General features: G+C 40.8%; 1 protein-coding gene across 1 annotated transcript in view; it reads right to left on the bottom strand.

Annotated features, from left to right (window-relative positions):
- Positions 1-4,548: 4,548 nt before the first annotated feature.
- LOC110676874 (nuclear pore complex protein DDB_G0274915-like) overlaps positions 4,549-17,380 on the bottom strand; it is a 156,777-nt gene continuing 143,945 nt past the window's right edge. The window contains exons 5-6 of the mRNA XM_021846360.1: positions 13,930-16,591; positions 4,549-5,317 (exon numbers count right to left, since the gene is read on the bottom strand). Coding sequence (XP_021702052.1) covers positions 4,739-5,317; positions 13,930-16,591 — 3,241 coding nt within the window. The 3' untranslated portion in view covers positions 4,549-4,738. The remainder of the gene's footprint in view (positions 5,318-13,929; positions 16,592-17,380) is intronic.

Raw genomic sequence — 17,380 nt, 5'->3', positions numbered from 1 at the left:
CACCGCCAACCTAGCAAAGAATATCAAATTTTGACTTCGCCTTCCTTGTTGAAAATCTTACCGCATTTGGTGTTCCCGCATTTGATATTTGCATTTCAAACGCACACAGCAATATTTAGAGATATCGACATGAATATGCTCTATAATTTGATTCTCCGTATTAAAAGTAACACATTCACAAAATAAATTGCTCATCCTGACCCATGATGACAACAACAATTGACACATGATCAAGTTTTTCAAGGCATGCTTTATAATTTGAATTATTGAATAAAAAAAAACATGTACCCAGTTTAAATCCACACTTTCATCTACATTATTATTTTAGGGGGTCTGTAGCCTTGAGGTTACGCTTTCGCTTCATATGCGGAAGGTCATGGATTCGATTCCCAGCCCCTCCACAAAAAAACCCGTCCAGTCACCAGAAGACGCCTCACGGAGGACCGTGCTTTGGGGAGCACATCCATCCTCCGTCAGTATCAGATGGTGACTGAGACAAACTGACCCTCTTCGCAGGCAGCTAGCCTCACTAACAACAAAGCTCTCTCCTACCTGCTCGGTGTGAGAGTAAAAGAGTAGGAGAGAGTGAAAGTTGATATGTAAATATAGATAAGTTAAAAATAGATCTGTATCGGTAAAGAAGCTACAGATCACCTGATTCCGGCACAGTAGTGGCCACGAGCACAGAGTGCCTTAAAAAAAGTCTACATTATTCGATACCAACTCAAGGAACTACTCTTAAACTGAATTTCATGGCTATTATGATGGGTTTATTGAAACAGTTTTCTCAAAGTTTTTTGTTCCATGACTTGTTATTTCTAAAAGTCGATCGTCCCTTCAGATTGAATCATAGAAATTTAATTATATTGGAGTAATATAATCATTGTAAAAAATTGAAATAGTTTTTTCATTATTACTCAATATTTATGCGTCATATTGTTTAAAAAATTTACACCAGAGCGTACAATTCTCACTCAAAATTTTCAAATTGCTAATTATTCGACAAAACATGATTTTTAGAGGTAATTTGATAGAAACAGTCGCTGAAATAAAAAAATCGATATATCCGATACATTTGACAGAATTAGTATAAGTTAGCATTTTTTTAATTTATTCAATGGAATCCGTATCAAGAACAAAATCAAATGAAACGTCATTATTTGGATGCATTTGGAATTATATATTGTGGTTGAGCTTATAATGGTACAAAAACTGCTATATTATTAAGAAGTATGATAGTTTAATGATATCCCAGTAAACACACTATCGTATATCATAGGATATAAGAGTACAAATGTGGAGGTGATATACGCACCTTTTGCATGCAGCCTCATGGCGCATGTACGTATATCGCCTCCACTTTTGTACTCTTATGCCAAAGATGGTTAAAATAAACATAAAGGACCTTCCTTTTGAGTTTTTTTTGCTAAAATTCTTGAATGATCTTTGGCTGAATTACAAAAAATGAATCTTTTATCGTAGCGATTTCGATTTATTTTCAAATATCACTGATGTGCCGCGTAAGTTGATAAATGGCTGGGCATGGCGTACCATTGGTACCTCGTGTACCTACAGGAATTAAATAGACCCCTCTGTGCGGTTCTTAGCCTCCTGCCCAGCAACTCCTATCCCTACCTCTTTGCGGTACTGGTCGGGGTACGAGTAGCCTTAGGGAAGATCGGGTAACCAACCCCGGTGGGAACTTTGGTCGTATGATGACAGAGAAGGGGGGGTTTGCTGTTGCAAACCTGGAGCGTCTGTACTCCATGTTAGGAGCGGCTCACAACAGCGTATGTTCCCCATGTCAAGGGCGGCTAATCATCGTCCGAGTGCCAGAGAAGGACTTTAAGCTAAACTGTGCACTATGGCCCTCCGGAAATCTAGTGTCAGGCCCTGCAAGCCAGCCGTAAAAAAAAATCAAGCGTTGGGTACGACTGCTGCCCAAGCAATGACGTCAAAATCATCATAGAAGATCTAAACACTCAAGTTGGCCAGGAGGAGGAGAACCATCGACGTCAGGACCTATCGTGGCGCTAACATCGACTCTGACCACTATCTGGTGATGGTTAAACTGTGCCCAAAACTCTCCGTCGTTAAAAACGTACGGTACCGACGGCCACCCCGGTATGACCTAGAGCGGCTTAATATGATTATAAAGCGAAGCCAAACATTGAATTTTCATGTGCACTAGACTGGAGAATCTGACAACAGTTCTCGTTGAAAACCAAGCAAAATGCTTGCTTGCTGTTGGTGACCAATAGGATAAATTTTCAACGCGGAGCGCTGTATGGTTCTCAAGTCTTGTGGTCTTGAAAATTTGAGGGTAAACTGGATGTAGCCCGTTTTGAGGACCTCTGGAGAACAGTCAAAGCAGCCATTAACAAGGAGGTTCGACGAAGAATGTAGGCAGATTATGGAAGAGAAGAATGCAGCGCGGGCGGACATGCTGCAGCAAGGGACTCGACAGAACGTTGGAACGTTGTAGACGAAACGACAACAGCAGAGCCACCGTTTGAAGGAGATGGAATGCGAGAAGATTCATACAGCCGTGCGGGTCTCGAGAAACACGTAAGTTCTATCAGAAGCTCAACGCTTCCCGCAATGGTTTTGTGCCGCTTGCCGAGATGTGTAGGGATAAGGATGGAAGCATGGTTACGGACGAGCGTGAGGTGATCGAAAGGTGGAAGCAGCACTTCGACGAACACCTGAATGGCGCTGAGAGCACAGGCAATGAAGGACGGGACAACGCATGACTTTATCAAAATGAGCTTTTATTGGCTTTTATCGGTGAAAGCGCTACTTCTCAAAGTGGAAGGGAGCAAGGAAAGTAATGAAGTAATGAAAGAATATGATGGATAGAATCGCAAGCGAGCGATGAGAGAAATGAATAGAAGTTGAAAACTAACAGAGGGCCATATATGAACAACACAATCGAAGCGACAAATCGTTGCCTAACGTCCTAGTTTTGAACGGCTAGATGTTGTAGCGTTGGCCACTACGTTACTTCTTACGCTTTCACCGATAAAAGCCAATAAAAGCTCATTATGATTTTGTAATTTTTGTCGATATTGACTACATCTTGTTTTGAAGATACAGTTAACTCTTCTTTACTCGATATTCCGTATCTCGATATTGAGTTAGAAAACCATTCTAAAAGTTGGTTTTCATGGCTAGCTCGATGGTCCCTCGCAGTTTCACTGGTTTTGTGTTCTGTAAGTCGATACTTCCCTAACTCGATGGTATCTTCATTAACGAGTTAGGGAGAGTTGACTGTATTCCGAAATTCCTTGGGGGACCCACGCGTAGCCATAACCCACGTAAACATCTCCGGCTACATATATGTTTCCCATGTTCGTTTAATCGCTTTGATGACCCTATCTCGTCCTATCTAGAAGGATAGCTGCACAAGATAGGTGAAAAACTACTGGGAATAGAAGAATAGAATTGTCAGCCTCAGACCACATGAGAAATCAAATAACTGTTGGTGATCATAACATGATTTCAGGTATTAAAGCGGACAGAGTGATGTTTGGAACAGATCTAAACTCTATCTGCTGACTGCGATCGTTGTCAGTATTCCCAGGTAATCAGAATAACGATTTCTCTTATCAAGACTGTCATCATATAGAAAATTCAAAAAGTTTTGTATATTTACAGCTTTTGATTTATTCGATTTATCTACATCTAAATGTTTCGTTTCTTTCTAATGTCAGCTTCACTTGACTATATACTCTACCGTGAAAATAATCGCTACCATAGTACGAAGAATTACCTAATGTTATCGAGTCAATTTCAAATTTACAGACTTTTTAACAGCAACGAACTAGTCTATCCAGCTTCAGTGGTGAATCATTCGATTCTGTTCAGTATTCTCCTATCCGCTTACCTCTGTTCCATCAGCGGTAACCTGAAGGTACACTTGAATCATTATTCATATTTTCTTCCCTAAAATAAATACAAGATCGCTGAGACAGCTTCGTCCAGCTTAAAAATATTGATGCATATGAACTCCTACTCCGTAATTAGCTCCCACAACATTTGCTCACCTAGTAGACTCTTCTGTAGTGACGTTCGTCCCCGTCCCACCAGTACCTATTCGGTGACTTTGACAAACAGACAGCGAACTGGTAATAATTTATCATAAAAGTAACAGGTGTAAAAAACTAACATACATGTCGAAAATGTAGGACTAAATGGGAATCTATCCGCCGCGTATGACAACAAATAAAATAATGACAACAATTAACGTCGTGCTCTTTCTTCCACGCATTCGCCCATAAAGGTAATTAACATTCTTTCATCTTCTGCTCAAATCACTCTCTCGGTCACACATAACTCAAGTGGGCTCGACAACTTTAATACAGGGTGCACTGATTAGCTTTCCAGTGGTGTCAAACTAACCGTAGGAGAGAGGAATTTTTAGTTTTGATACAGATCATGGTGGTTTGGCAACACTGAAATGTTTTGTAAGGTAGGATTTTCAGTAAAGCAATGTGAAGTTCTCTATTGCTATAGGTACTTACAAAGATGAACTACAAACGAACAAAGTAAAGATCTTTGAAACTGATAGTTTCTTGAGTATTTATCGAACCAGTTGAGGTCTAATAGAGAACAACTCCTTATACACACAGAAAATCCAAAAGCAGATCAATCATTGTCGCTCTCATTCTCACTCTCGCTCTCGTTAGTCAAAGAACACATTTTACACTCATTTCAACGAATGACAGTCTCTCACACATCACGCACTCACTTTCTTCACCTGTGGAAAGAATGCTTCGATGGGCAGAATAGGGTCTTCCGTGGCCAGCGTAAAGTACCCAGGTACTCGCCTCGACAGCAAGCCCTTGTTGACCGATTTGAAGCCCTTGTCCTTGCTGGCCGACAGGGTCAGCTCAACAACCCGTTTGGAGTAATCAGACGAAGCACTGTTCAAATCCCAGTCTCCGTCGTTGTTGCTATTGTAGCCATTGCCCGACGAGTCCTTGGGCGATATCTTCATGATGGCCGTCTCCGGATGTCGATAACCCTCGGTCGTCGTAGTGCTGGTGCTAGTCGAAGTCGATGGCACGGATTGACTTTCCTCGAAGCGATTCTGCGCATCACTGCCCAGGATCGACAGATCGTCGAAAGACTGCTTGACCTCGTCCGACGAATTCAGCAAACTGTTGTTCTCCGCTTCCGGGTTGTTCAGCGACCCTTCGGTGTCCTTTTTGCGGTTGTAGTTCTGGATTCGCTGCCGGAGACTTATCTTCGGCGGACGTCGGTTCGCCAGGGTGCTGGTGTTCAAGGTCGCCGGGATGGAGGTTCGATTCGGTGTCTGGGGACGAGAAGTGAAGAGATAGAATTGTGATTTATATTGGATTTGGACTTGGACTTGGACTTGGACTTGGACTTGGACTTGGACTTGGACCTGGACCTGGACCTGGACCTGGACCTGGACCTGGACCTGGACCTGGACCTGGACCTGGACCTGGACTGGACCTGGACCTGGACCTGGACCTGGACCTGGACCTGACCTGGACCTGGACCTGGACTTGGACTGGACTTGGACTTGGATTGGACTTGGATTGGACTTGGATTTGGATTTGGATTGGATTTGGATTGGATTTGGATTGGATTTGGATTGGATTTGGATTGGATTTGGATTGGATTTGGTTGGATTTGGATTGGATTTGGATTGGATTTGGATTGGATTTGGATTGGATTTGGATTGGATTTGGATTGGATTTGGATTGGATTTGGATTGGATTTGGATTGGATTTGGATTGGATTTGATTGGAATTTGGATTGGATTTGGATTGGATTTGGATTGGATTTGGATTGGATTTGGATTGGATTTGGATTGGATTTGGATTGGATTTTGGATTGGATTTGGATTGGATTTGGATTGGATTTGGATTGGATTTGGATTGGATTTGGATTGGATTTGGATTGGATTTGGATTGGGATTTGGATTGGATTTGGATTGGATTTGGATTGGATTTGGATTGGATTTGGATTGGATTTGGATTGGATTTGGATTGGATTTGGATTGGATTTGGATTGGATTTGGATTGGATTGGATTGGATTTGGATTGGATTTGGATTGGATTTGGATTGGATTTGGATTGGATTTGGATTGGATTTGGATTGGATTTGGATTGGATTTGGATTGGATTTGGATTGGATTTGGATTGGATTTGGATTGGATTTGGATTGGATTTGGATTGGATTTGGATTGGATTTGGATTGGATTTGGATTGGATTTGGATTGGATTTGGATTGGATTTGGATTGGATTTGGATTGGATTTGGATTGGATTGGATTGGATTTGGATTGGATTTGGATTGGATTTGGATTGGATTTGGATTGGATTTGGATTGGATTTGGATTGGATTTGGATTGGATTTGGATTGGATTTGGATTGGATTTGGATTGGATTTGGATTGGATTTGGATTGGATTTGGATTGGATTTGGATTGGATTTGGATTGGATTTGGATTGGATTTGGATTGGATTTGGATTGGATTTGGATTGGATTTGGATTGGATTTGGATTGGATTTGGATTGGATTTGGATTGGATTTGGATTGGATTTGGATTGGATTTGGATTGGATTTGGATTGGATTTGGATTGGATTTGGATTGGATTTGGATTGGATTTGGATTGGATTTGGATTGGATTTGGATTGGGATTTGGATTGGATTTGGATTGGATTTGGATTGGATTTGGATTTGGATTGGATTGGATTTGGATTGGATTTGGATTGGATTTGGATTGGATTTGGATTGGATTTGGATTGGATTTGGATTGGATTTGGATTGGATTTGGATTGGATTTGGATTGGGATTTGGATTGGATTGGATTTGGATTGGATTTGGATTGGATTTGGATTGGATTTGGATTGGATTTGGATTGGATTTGGATTGGATTTGGATTGGATTTGGATTGGATTTGGATTGGATTTGGATTGGATTTGGATTGGATTTGGATTGGATTTGGATTGGATTTGGATTGGATTTGGATTGGATTTGGATTGGATTTGGATTGGATTTGGATTGGATTTGGATTGGATTTGGATTGGATTTGGATTGGATTTGGATTGGATTTGGATTGGATTTGGATTGGATTTGGATTGGATTTGGATTGGATTTGGATTGGATTTGGATTGGATTTGGATTGGATTTGGATTGGATTTGGATTGGATTTGGATTGGATTTGGATTGGATTTGGATTGGATTTGGATTGGATTTGGATTGGATTTGGATTGGATTTGGATTGGATTGGATTGGATTTGGATTGGATTTGGATTGGATTTGGATTGGATTTGGATTGGATTTGGATTGGATTTGGATTGGATTGATTTGGATTGGATTTGGATTGGATTTGGATTGGATTTGGATTGGATTTGGATTGGATTTGGATTGGATTTGGGATTGTTTGGAATTGGATTTGGATTGGATTTGATTGGATTTGGATTGGATTTGGATTGGATTTGGATTGGATTTGGATTGGATTTGGATTGGATTTGGATTGGATTTGGATTGGGATTTGGATTGGATTTGGATTGGATGGATTTGGGATTGGATTTGGATTGGATTTGGATTGGATTTGGATTGGATTGGATTTTGGATTGGATTTGGATTGGATTTGGATTGGATTTGGATTGGATTTGGAATTGGATTTGGATTGGATTGGATTGGATTTGGATTGGATTTGGATTGGATTTGGATTGGATTTGATTGGATTTGGATTGGATTTGGATTTGGATTGGATTTGGATTGGATTTGGATTGGATTTGGATTGGATTTGGATTGGATTTGGATTGGATTTGGATTGGATTTGGATTGGATTTGGATTGGAATTTGGATTGGATTTTGGATTGGATTTGATTGGATTTGGATTGGATTTGGATTGGATTTGGATTGGATTTGGATTGGATTTGGATTGGATTTGGATTGGATTTGGATTGGATTTGGATTGGATTTGGATTGGATTTGGATTGGATTTGGATTGGATTTGGATTGGATTTGGATTGGATTTGGATTGGATTTGGATTGGATTTGGATTGGATTTGGATTGGATTTTGGATTGGATTTGGATTGGATTTGGATTGGATTTGGATTGGATTTGGATTGGATTTGGATTGGATTTGGATTGGATTTTGGATTGGATTTGGATTGGATTTGGATTGGATTTGGATGGATTGGATTGGATTTGGATTGGATTTGGATTGGATTTGGATTGGATTTGGATTGGATTTGGATTGGATTTGGAATTGGATTTGGATTGGATTTGGATTGGATTTGGATTGGATTTGGATTGGATTTGGATTGGATTTGGATTGGATTTGGATTGGATTTGGATTGGATTGGATTGGATTTGGATTGGATTTGGATTGGATTTGGATTGGATTTGGATTGGATTTGGATTGGATTTGGATTGGATTTGGATTGGATTTGGATGGATTTGGATTGGATTTGATGGATTTGGATTGGATTTGGATTGGATTTGGATTGGATTTGGATTGGATTTGGATTGGATTTGGATTGGATTTGGATTGGATTGGATTGGATTTGGATTGGATTTGGATTGGATTTGGATTGGATTTGGATTGGATTTGGATTGGATTTGGATTGGATTTGGAATTGGATTTGGATTGGATTGGATTGGATTTGGATTGGATTTGGATTGGATTTGGATTGGATTTGGATTGGATTTGGATTGGATTTGGTTGGATTTGGATTGGATTTGGATTGGATTTGGATTGGATTGGATTGGGATTTGGATTGGATTTGGATTGGATTTGGATTGGATTTGGATTGGATTTGGATTGGATTTGGATTGGATTTGGATTGGATTTGGATTGGATTTGGATTGGATTTGGATTGGATTGGATTGGATTGGATTGGATTTGGATTGGATTTGGATTGGATTTGGATTGGATTTGGATTGGATTTGGATTGGATTTGGATTGGATTGGATTGGATTGGATTGGATTGGATTGGATTTGGGATTGGATTTGGATTGGATTTGGATTGGATTTGGATGGATTGGATGGATTTGGATTGGATTTGGATTGGATTTGGATTTGGATTTGGATTGGATTTGGATTGGATTTGGATTGGATTTGGATTGGATTTGGATTGGATTTTGGATTGGATTTGGATTGGATTTGGATTGGATTTGGATTGGATTTGGATGATTTGGATTGGATTTGGATTGGATTTGGATTGGATTTGGATTGGATTTGGATTGGATTGGATTGGATTTGGATTGGATTTGGATTGGATTTGGATTGGATTTGGATTGGATTTGGATTGGATTTGGATTGGATTTGGATTGGATTTGGATTGGATTTGGATTGGATTTGGATTGGATTTGGATTGGATTTGGATTGGATTTGGATTGGATTTGGATTGGATTTGGATTGGATTGGATTGGATTTGGATTGGATTTGGATTGGATTTGGATGGATTTGGATTGGATTTGGATTGGATTTGGATTGGATTGGATTGGATTTGGATTGGATTTGGATTGGATTTGGATTGGATTGGATTGGATTTGGATTGGATTTGGATTGGATTGGATGGATTGGATTTGGATTGGATTTGGATTGGATTTGGATTGGATTTGGATTGGATTTGGATTGGATTTGGATTGGATTTGGATTGGATTTGGATTGGATTTGGATTGGATTTTGGATTGGATTTGGATTGGATTTGGATTGGATTTGGATTGGATTTGGATTGGATTTGGATTGGATTTGGATTGGATTTGGATTGGATTTGGATTGGATTTGGATTGGATTGGATTTGGATTGGATTTGGATTGGATTTTGGATTGGATTTGGATTGGATTTGGATTGGATTTGGATTGGATTTGGATTGGATTTGGATTGGATTTGGATTGGATTTGGATTGGATTTGGATTGGATTTGGATTGGATTTGGATTGGATTTGGATTGGATTTGGATTGGATTTGGATTGGATTTGGATTGGATTTGGATTGGATTGGATTTGGATTGGATTTGGATTGGATTGGATTGGATTTGCGATTTGGATTGGATTTGGATTGGATTTGGATTGGATTTGGATTGGATTGATTGGATTTGGATTTGGATTGATTTGGATTGGATTTGGATTGGATTTGGATTGGATTTGGATTGGATTGGATTGGATTGGATTTGGATTGGATTTGGATTGGATTTGGATTGGATTTGGATTGGATTTGGATTGGATTTGGATTGGATTTGGATTGGATTTGGATTGGATTTGGATTGGATTTTGGATTGGATTTTGGATTGGATTTGGATTGGATTTGGATTGGATTTGGATTGGATTTGGATTGGATTTGGATTGGATTTGGATTGGATTTGGATTGGATTTGGATTGGATTTGGATTGGATTTGGATTGGATTTGGATTGGATTTGGATTGGATTTGGATTGGATTTGGATTGGATTTGGATTGGATTGGATTGGATTGGATTGGATTGGTTGGATTGGATTGGATTGTTGGATTGGATTTGGATTGGATTTGGATTGGATTTGGATTGGATTTGGATTGGATTTGGATTGGATTTGGATTGGATTTGGATTGGATTTGGATTGGATTTGGATTGGATTTGGATTGGATTTGGATTGGATTTGGATTGGATTTGGATTGGATTTGGATTGGATTTGGATTTGGATTGGATTGGATTGGATTTGGATTGGATTTGGATTGGATTTGGATTGGATTTGGATTGGATTTGGATTGGATTTGGATTGGATTTGGATTGGATTTGGATTGGATTTGGATTGGATTTGGATTGGATTTGGATTGGATTTGGATTGGATTTGGATTGGATTTGGATTGGATTTGGATTGGATTTGGATTGGATTTGGATTGGATTTGGATGGATTTGGATTGGATTTGGATTGGATTTGGATTGGATTTGGATTGGATTTGGATTGGATTTGGATTGGATTTGGATTGGATTTGATTGGATTTGGGATTGGATTTGGATTGGATTTGGATTGGATTGGATTGGATTGGATTTGGATTGGATTGGATTGGATTGGATGGATTTGGATTGGATTTGGATTGGATTTGGATTGGATTTGGATTGATTGGATTTGGATTGGATTTGGATTGGATTTGGATTGGATTTGGATTGGATTTGGATTGGATTTGGATTGGATTTGGATTGGATTTGGATTGGATTTGGATTGGATTTGGATTGGATTTGGATTGGATTTGGATTGGATTTGGATTGGATTTGGATTGGATTTGGATTGGATTTGGATTGGATTTGGATTGGATTTGGATTGGATTTGGATTGGATTTGGATTGGATTTGGATTGGATTTGGATTGGATTTGGATTGGATTTGGATTGGATTTGGGATTGGATTGGATTTGGATTGGATTTGGATTGGATTTGGATTGGATTTGGATTGGATTTGGATTGGATTTGGATTGGATTGGATTGGATTTGGATTTGGATTGGATTTGGATTGGATTTGGATTGGATTGGATTGGATTTGGATTGGATTTGGATTGGATTTGGATTGGATTTGGATTGGATTGGTTGGATTGGATTTGGATTGGATTTGGATTGGATTGGATTGGATTTGGATTGGATTTTGGATTGGATTTGGATTGGATTTGGATTGGGATTTGGATTGGATTTGGATTGGATTTGGATTGGATTTGGATTGGATTGGATTGGATTTGGATGGATTTGGATTGGATTTGGATTGGATTTGGATTGGATTTGGATTGGATTTTGGATTGGATTTGGATGGATTTGGATTGGATTTGGATTGGATTTGGATTGGATTTGGATTGGATTTGGATTGGGATTTGGATTGGATTTGGATTGGATTTGGATTGGATTTGGATTGGATTTGGATTGGATTTGGATGGATTTGGATTGGATTTGGATTGGATTTGGATTGGATTTGGATTGGATTTGGATTGGATTTGGATTGGATTTGGATTGGATTTGGATTGGATTTGGATTGGATTTGGATTGGATTTGGATTGGATTTGGATTGGATTTGGATTGGATTTGGATTGGATTGGATTGGATTGGATGGATTTGGATTGGATTTGGATTGGATTTGGATTGGATTGGATTGGATTTGGATTGGATTGGATTGGATTTGGATTGGATTTGGATTGGATTTGGATTGGATTGGATTTGGATTTGGATTGGATTTGGATTGGATTTGGATTGGATTTGGATTTGGATTTGGATTGGATTTTGGATTGGATTTGGATTGGATTTGGATTGGATTTGGATTGGATTTGGATTGGATTTGGATTGGATTTGGATGGATTTGGATTGGATTGGATTGGATTTGGATTGGATTTTGGATTGGATTGGATTGGATTTGGATTGGATTTGGATTTGGATTTGGATTGGATTTGGATTGGATTTGGATTGGATTTGGATTGGGATTTGGATTGGATTTGGATTGGATTTGGATTGGATTTGGATTGGATTTGGATTGGATTTGGATTGGATTTGGATTGGATTTGGATTGGATTTGGATTGGATTTGGATTGGATTTGGATTGGATTTGGATTGGATTTGGATTGGATTTTGGATTGGATTTGGATTGGATTTGGATTGGATTTGGATTGGATTTGGATTGGATTTGGATTGGATTTGGATTGGATTTGGATTGGATTTGGATTGGATTTGGATTGGATTTGGATTGGATTTGGATTGGATTTGGATTGGATTTGGATTGGATTTGGATTGGATTTGGATTGGATTTGGATTGGATTTGGATTGGATTTGGATTGGATTTGGATTGGATTTGGATTGGATTTGGATTGGATTTGGATTGGATTTGGATTGGATTGGATTGGATTTGGATTGGATTTGGATTGGATTTGGATTGGATTGGATTTGGATTGGATTTGGATTGGATTTGGATTGGATTTGGATTGGATTTGGATTGGATTTGGATTGGATTTGGATTGGATTTGGATTGGATTTGGATTGGATTTGGATTGGATTTGGATTGGATTTGGATTGGATTTGGATTGGATTTGGATTGGATTTGGATTGGATTTGGATTGGATTTGGATTGGATTTGGATTGGATTTGGATTGGATTTGGATTGGATTTGGATTGGATTTGGATTGGATTTGGATTGGATTTGGATTGGATTTGGATTGGATTTGGATTGGATTTGGATTGGATTTGGATTGGATTTGGATTGGATTTGGATTGGATTTGGATTGGATTTGGATTGGATTTGGATTGGATTTGGATTGGATTTGGATTGGATTTGGATTGGATTTGGATTGGATTTGGATTGGATTTGGATTGGATTTGGATTGGATTTGGATTGGATTTGGATTGGATTTGGATTGGATTTGGATTGGATTTGGATTGGATTTGGATTGGATTTGGATTGGATTTGGATTGGATTTGGATTGGATTTGGATTGGATTTGGATTGGATTTGGATTGGATTTGGATTGGATTTGGATTGGATTTGGATTGGATTTGGATTGGATTTGGATTGGATTTGGATTGGATTTGGATTGGATTTGGATTGGATTTGGATTGGATTTGGATTGGATTTGGATTGGATTTGGATTGGATTTGGATTGGATTTGGATTGGATTTGGATTGGATTTGGATTGGATTTGGATTGGATTTGGATTGGATTTGGATTGGATTTGGATTGGATTTGGATTGGATTTGGATTGGATTTGGATTGGATTTGGATTGGATTTGGATTGGATTGGATTGGATTTGTTGAGGATCTTTTGAGCATGTCGTTGACATCATGTGATCATTTGTGGTTTGTAAAATCTACGGTGTAGATTCCTAAGATCGTAACTTCAGAATTTATCTTGCACGAAGCTCTTGGACTTCTAAGAACTAATTATGACTATGACTCCCGGATATCCCCAGAAGCTAGAGTAAAGGAAACGTGACTTACCGATTGTGTGGTAGTATCCTGCAGCCGAATGCGACCTCGGTTCACCACTCGGGACGATACGCTTGACAGCTGCGGCTGCTCCGTAGTGGCCTTCTTGACCGTGAACCGGTTGAACTGCCCGCGGGTTCCCGTCGGTCGGAACGATGTCCTCACGGTGGTCGTATCGTTGATTGTCGCCGCCGGCTTTTCCGTAGTGCTGCTACTGCTGCTTCCGGAGTTGGGCGAGAGCACTTCATTCGATTCGGAAGTCTTGTTCACCCTGAAGTTCAGCACGAAACGATTCCTCGTGGGGAATCGCAACTTCGTCGAGGGCTGAGTCGTTACGTCCTGGTCGAACACGCCGAAGAAGGACGTTGTGGTGCTGCTGGTGGAGGTCGTACTTGTGGGTGTTGTTCGGTTCAGCTTATTTCGGTATTCTTTGATGCTGAAGCGAGGTCGGTTGAGTTCCGGTTTGGTTCGGTTGACTTCACCGCTGGTTTCGTCCGAGGTGAAGCTGGCAAACGTCGAGGAAGTACTAGGACCGAACGATGGAGACGAAGACGGCAGTCGAAGGCTGGGCTTGATGTTCTGTAGTTTGAAGTTGACGCGGTTGCTATCGCTGTCACGAGTGACCTCAGCGGATTTGAACGGATCTTCGAAGTCGTCGCTGAACTTGGATTTCGTTCGAGTTGGTTTGATGTCAAATCCTCCACTTGGTCGGAACCGTGACCGCAGTCCATTATTCTCGTTCTGGAAGTTGAACAAAGATGTGGGAGTACTGAAGGCCACGGTGGTAGTCACTGGCGGAAGTTGCGTTGCTGGAGTGTCCGGTTGTTCTTGATCCTGTTCTTCGCGGTTGGCTGTGATACGGTTTCGATTGAATGTGGTCGGAAGCTTCTTGCGGAGCTTCCTGAGTGAGCTTTCTTCCGCGATGTACGGAGTGGTCGGTGGAGAGATGGTGGTTGTCTTGAGTTCGTTATCGGCATCTATGGTTGGTCGTGGTCGGAACCGGAACCGGTTACGATTTGGACGCTCGGCTGGAGCTTCAGTATAATCAGAATCGATGGACTGTTCGGTGGATGGCTTTGGACGACGCCTGCGGCCCTTGGATTTGAACATTGGGTATGGAGTTGTGGTACCGAATTCCTGGGAGTCAAGGTAAGCGGACCCAATGGTGACAATTTCCGGTTGAGGCTCATCCAACCTATTCTCTTCAGCTTCCGTGGTATACTTGTACTTGTTGCGACTGCCAGGAGGAATCAAGGTAGGATCCGAGATGGCATCCTCAATGGTGAAGAAGCTATGCGTGATCAGAGGTTCCTCTGTTGACGCGTCCGAAATTGAAATGGGAGTTGTCGAGGAAGGTCGCTTATTCGGTGGAAGCCCGGTATAGCTAGGGTGCATCAGCTTGTGCTGTTTGTATTCGCTTTCTTGCTGTCGGAAGAGATGTCTAAAAACGTTGGGCTTTTCGGTCGTGATGAACTTATCTCGTCCAATCCAGTCGTCGTTGACCGGAGTTACCATGACGGGAGTGCTGAAACCGTTGTGGTCACCGCCGAAGATGATCGAATGGCTGTAGAATGGTTGACGTGGAGTCGTGCTTGGTGGGGATTGGGATGAGGTCGAGGAAGGATAGCTAGTAGAGCTGGGAGTCGATGAAGGAGTGTGAGATGAGGCACTTGGTCTGGCATACGATTCATAACTGAATCGGTTGGCATCTTGAAGTGGGGAGTGGGATTTGATGTTGTACTTGTTGAGGATCTCAATAGGATCTTTGCTAGGTTCTGCATGGTTGGTGATTGTAGGTGAGAAAGCTTGTTGGGTGCTAGGAGGTGGTGGGACTAGATTCTTCGAGTATTCGTCGTGAATTTCATTGAACACATGTTTGTTTTCTTTAAACTTAACAGCCTCGTGGGGTTTATGATCGATGGGGGGTTGCTGATGGCTTTGGTAGGAAGTGAATCCAAACGATTCAGTGCCATGGTGTTGGAGTGGAGTCGGGTGAACCTGGTGGGGATCGTATTGGGAATTGGATTGGTGCTTATAAGGTTTTTCTTTGAAGAATTGTGTCGACGCGGAAGATGCTGCCGGTGGAGCAGGATGCTGGGTCTTCAAGCTGAACCCGTACTTGTTCTGCTGTTGCTGTTGAACCTGTTGGAAGAATGGTGTCAGGACACTGGGAGGAATGTGTGGGAAAAGTGGCGTCGACGGGGTGACAGGGACTTTGGTTGAATCTTTCTCTCCGGATGAAGTCAACTTCTTCGGGAGATCGATGTCTGCGGGTGCGAGGTGATTGTAGAAGGGCTGCAGCTTGCTCTGCTGCTGGAGGTAGTTCATCTTCTGCAGGTTCTTGATGTGGGCAAACGTTTGCTGGTAGCCATTACCAACGCCAGCATGCAGTAAACCTTTGAGCTGTGCATCAAAGCTAGGATGGCTGGCGAGTTGGCTGATGAATTTGGTTTTCGCTGACTGCAGTGGGCTCGAAGCCTGTCCAAACTGGATGTAGGTGCCGTATAGGTGATTTGGAGAGACGTAATGTTCCAAACGATTCGAAGTAGCGGCTACTGGTTGTTTCGGCCGATAGCCCACCGCCATGTGAGACGGATGTTTGTTCATCCCTGGATGAGGAGGATTGATGGTGGATTTCTGGAGGGTCGTAGGCGGTGCATTGTGGACAGGTTCCCTGGAAGAAGTTTAGCGGAATAATATGAAATGGTTGTCAGATAAAAATGATGACTGCTTCTGGAAAAAAGAAGATGTCATGTTAAATCATCTAATAATCGTATTCAATAAGTGATACGATATTTCGAGTGCGATATCAAGTGCATTGGACATAACGGTTCATATTAGTATACTCGGAAGAGCTTGAACATATTGATAATTTAAGCTAAATCGAGCGCCAACCTTGGGAGGGCAAAATGTTTACAAAGCAAACCCATGCTGGAGGTTTCTGGGTTTGATTCCAGGTAGGTCAAGGATTTTTATTAATGGAAAATTTCTTGACTTCCCTGAACATAGAGTGTCATCTTACCTGCCACACGATAAACGAATGCAAAATGACAACTTTTGCGAAGGAAACTCTCAGTTAAAATATCTTAACAGAAGAACACTAAGCTGATGGGCGGGCTCTGTTTCAGTGGAGGGCGTAATGCCAAGAAGAATTGAATTGGATGGATTACGAGGTAAAGGCATGAGGGGTAATATTCACCCCTTGGGCAAAACGACTTTTTAGGATTTCTATGAATATTTAAAAAAAACTGAGATATTTTTCGTGAGATTTTTCTTGTCAAATCGTATTTTGGGGATCCTTGCTATCATTGTCTGGCAAAAAACTGTTCCCAATTACTTTGCAAATATGACGGATTTCACGCCAACTCGACAAAGGGATTGGCAGCACCCCTTCAGAATTCAATGAAACTTTCTGGGTGTGAAGACTATGTGAAACTAAGATACTTTGCATACTTTGTTTTTT

The sequence above is a fragment of the Aedes aegypti genome, chromosome 2 (genome assembly GCF_002204515.2).
Source record: "Aedes aegypti strain LVP_AGWG chromosome 2, AaegL5.0 Primary Assembly, whole genome shotgun sequence".
NCBI classification, from domain to species: Eukaryota; Metazoa; Arthropoda; class Insecta; order Diptera; family Culicidae; genus Aedes; species Aedes aegypti.
Note: the sequence above shows the minus strand (reverse complement) of the source record. Positions and strands in the feature narration are given on the sequence as shown.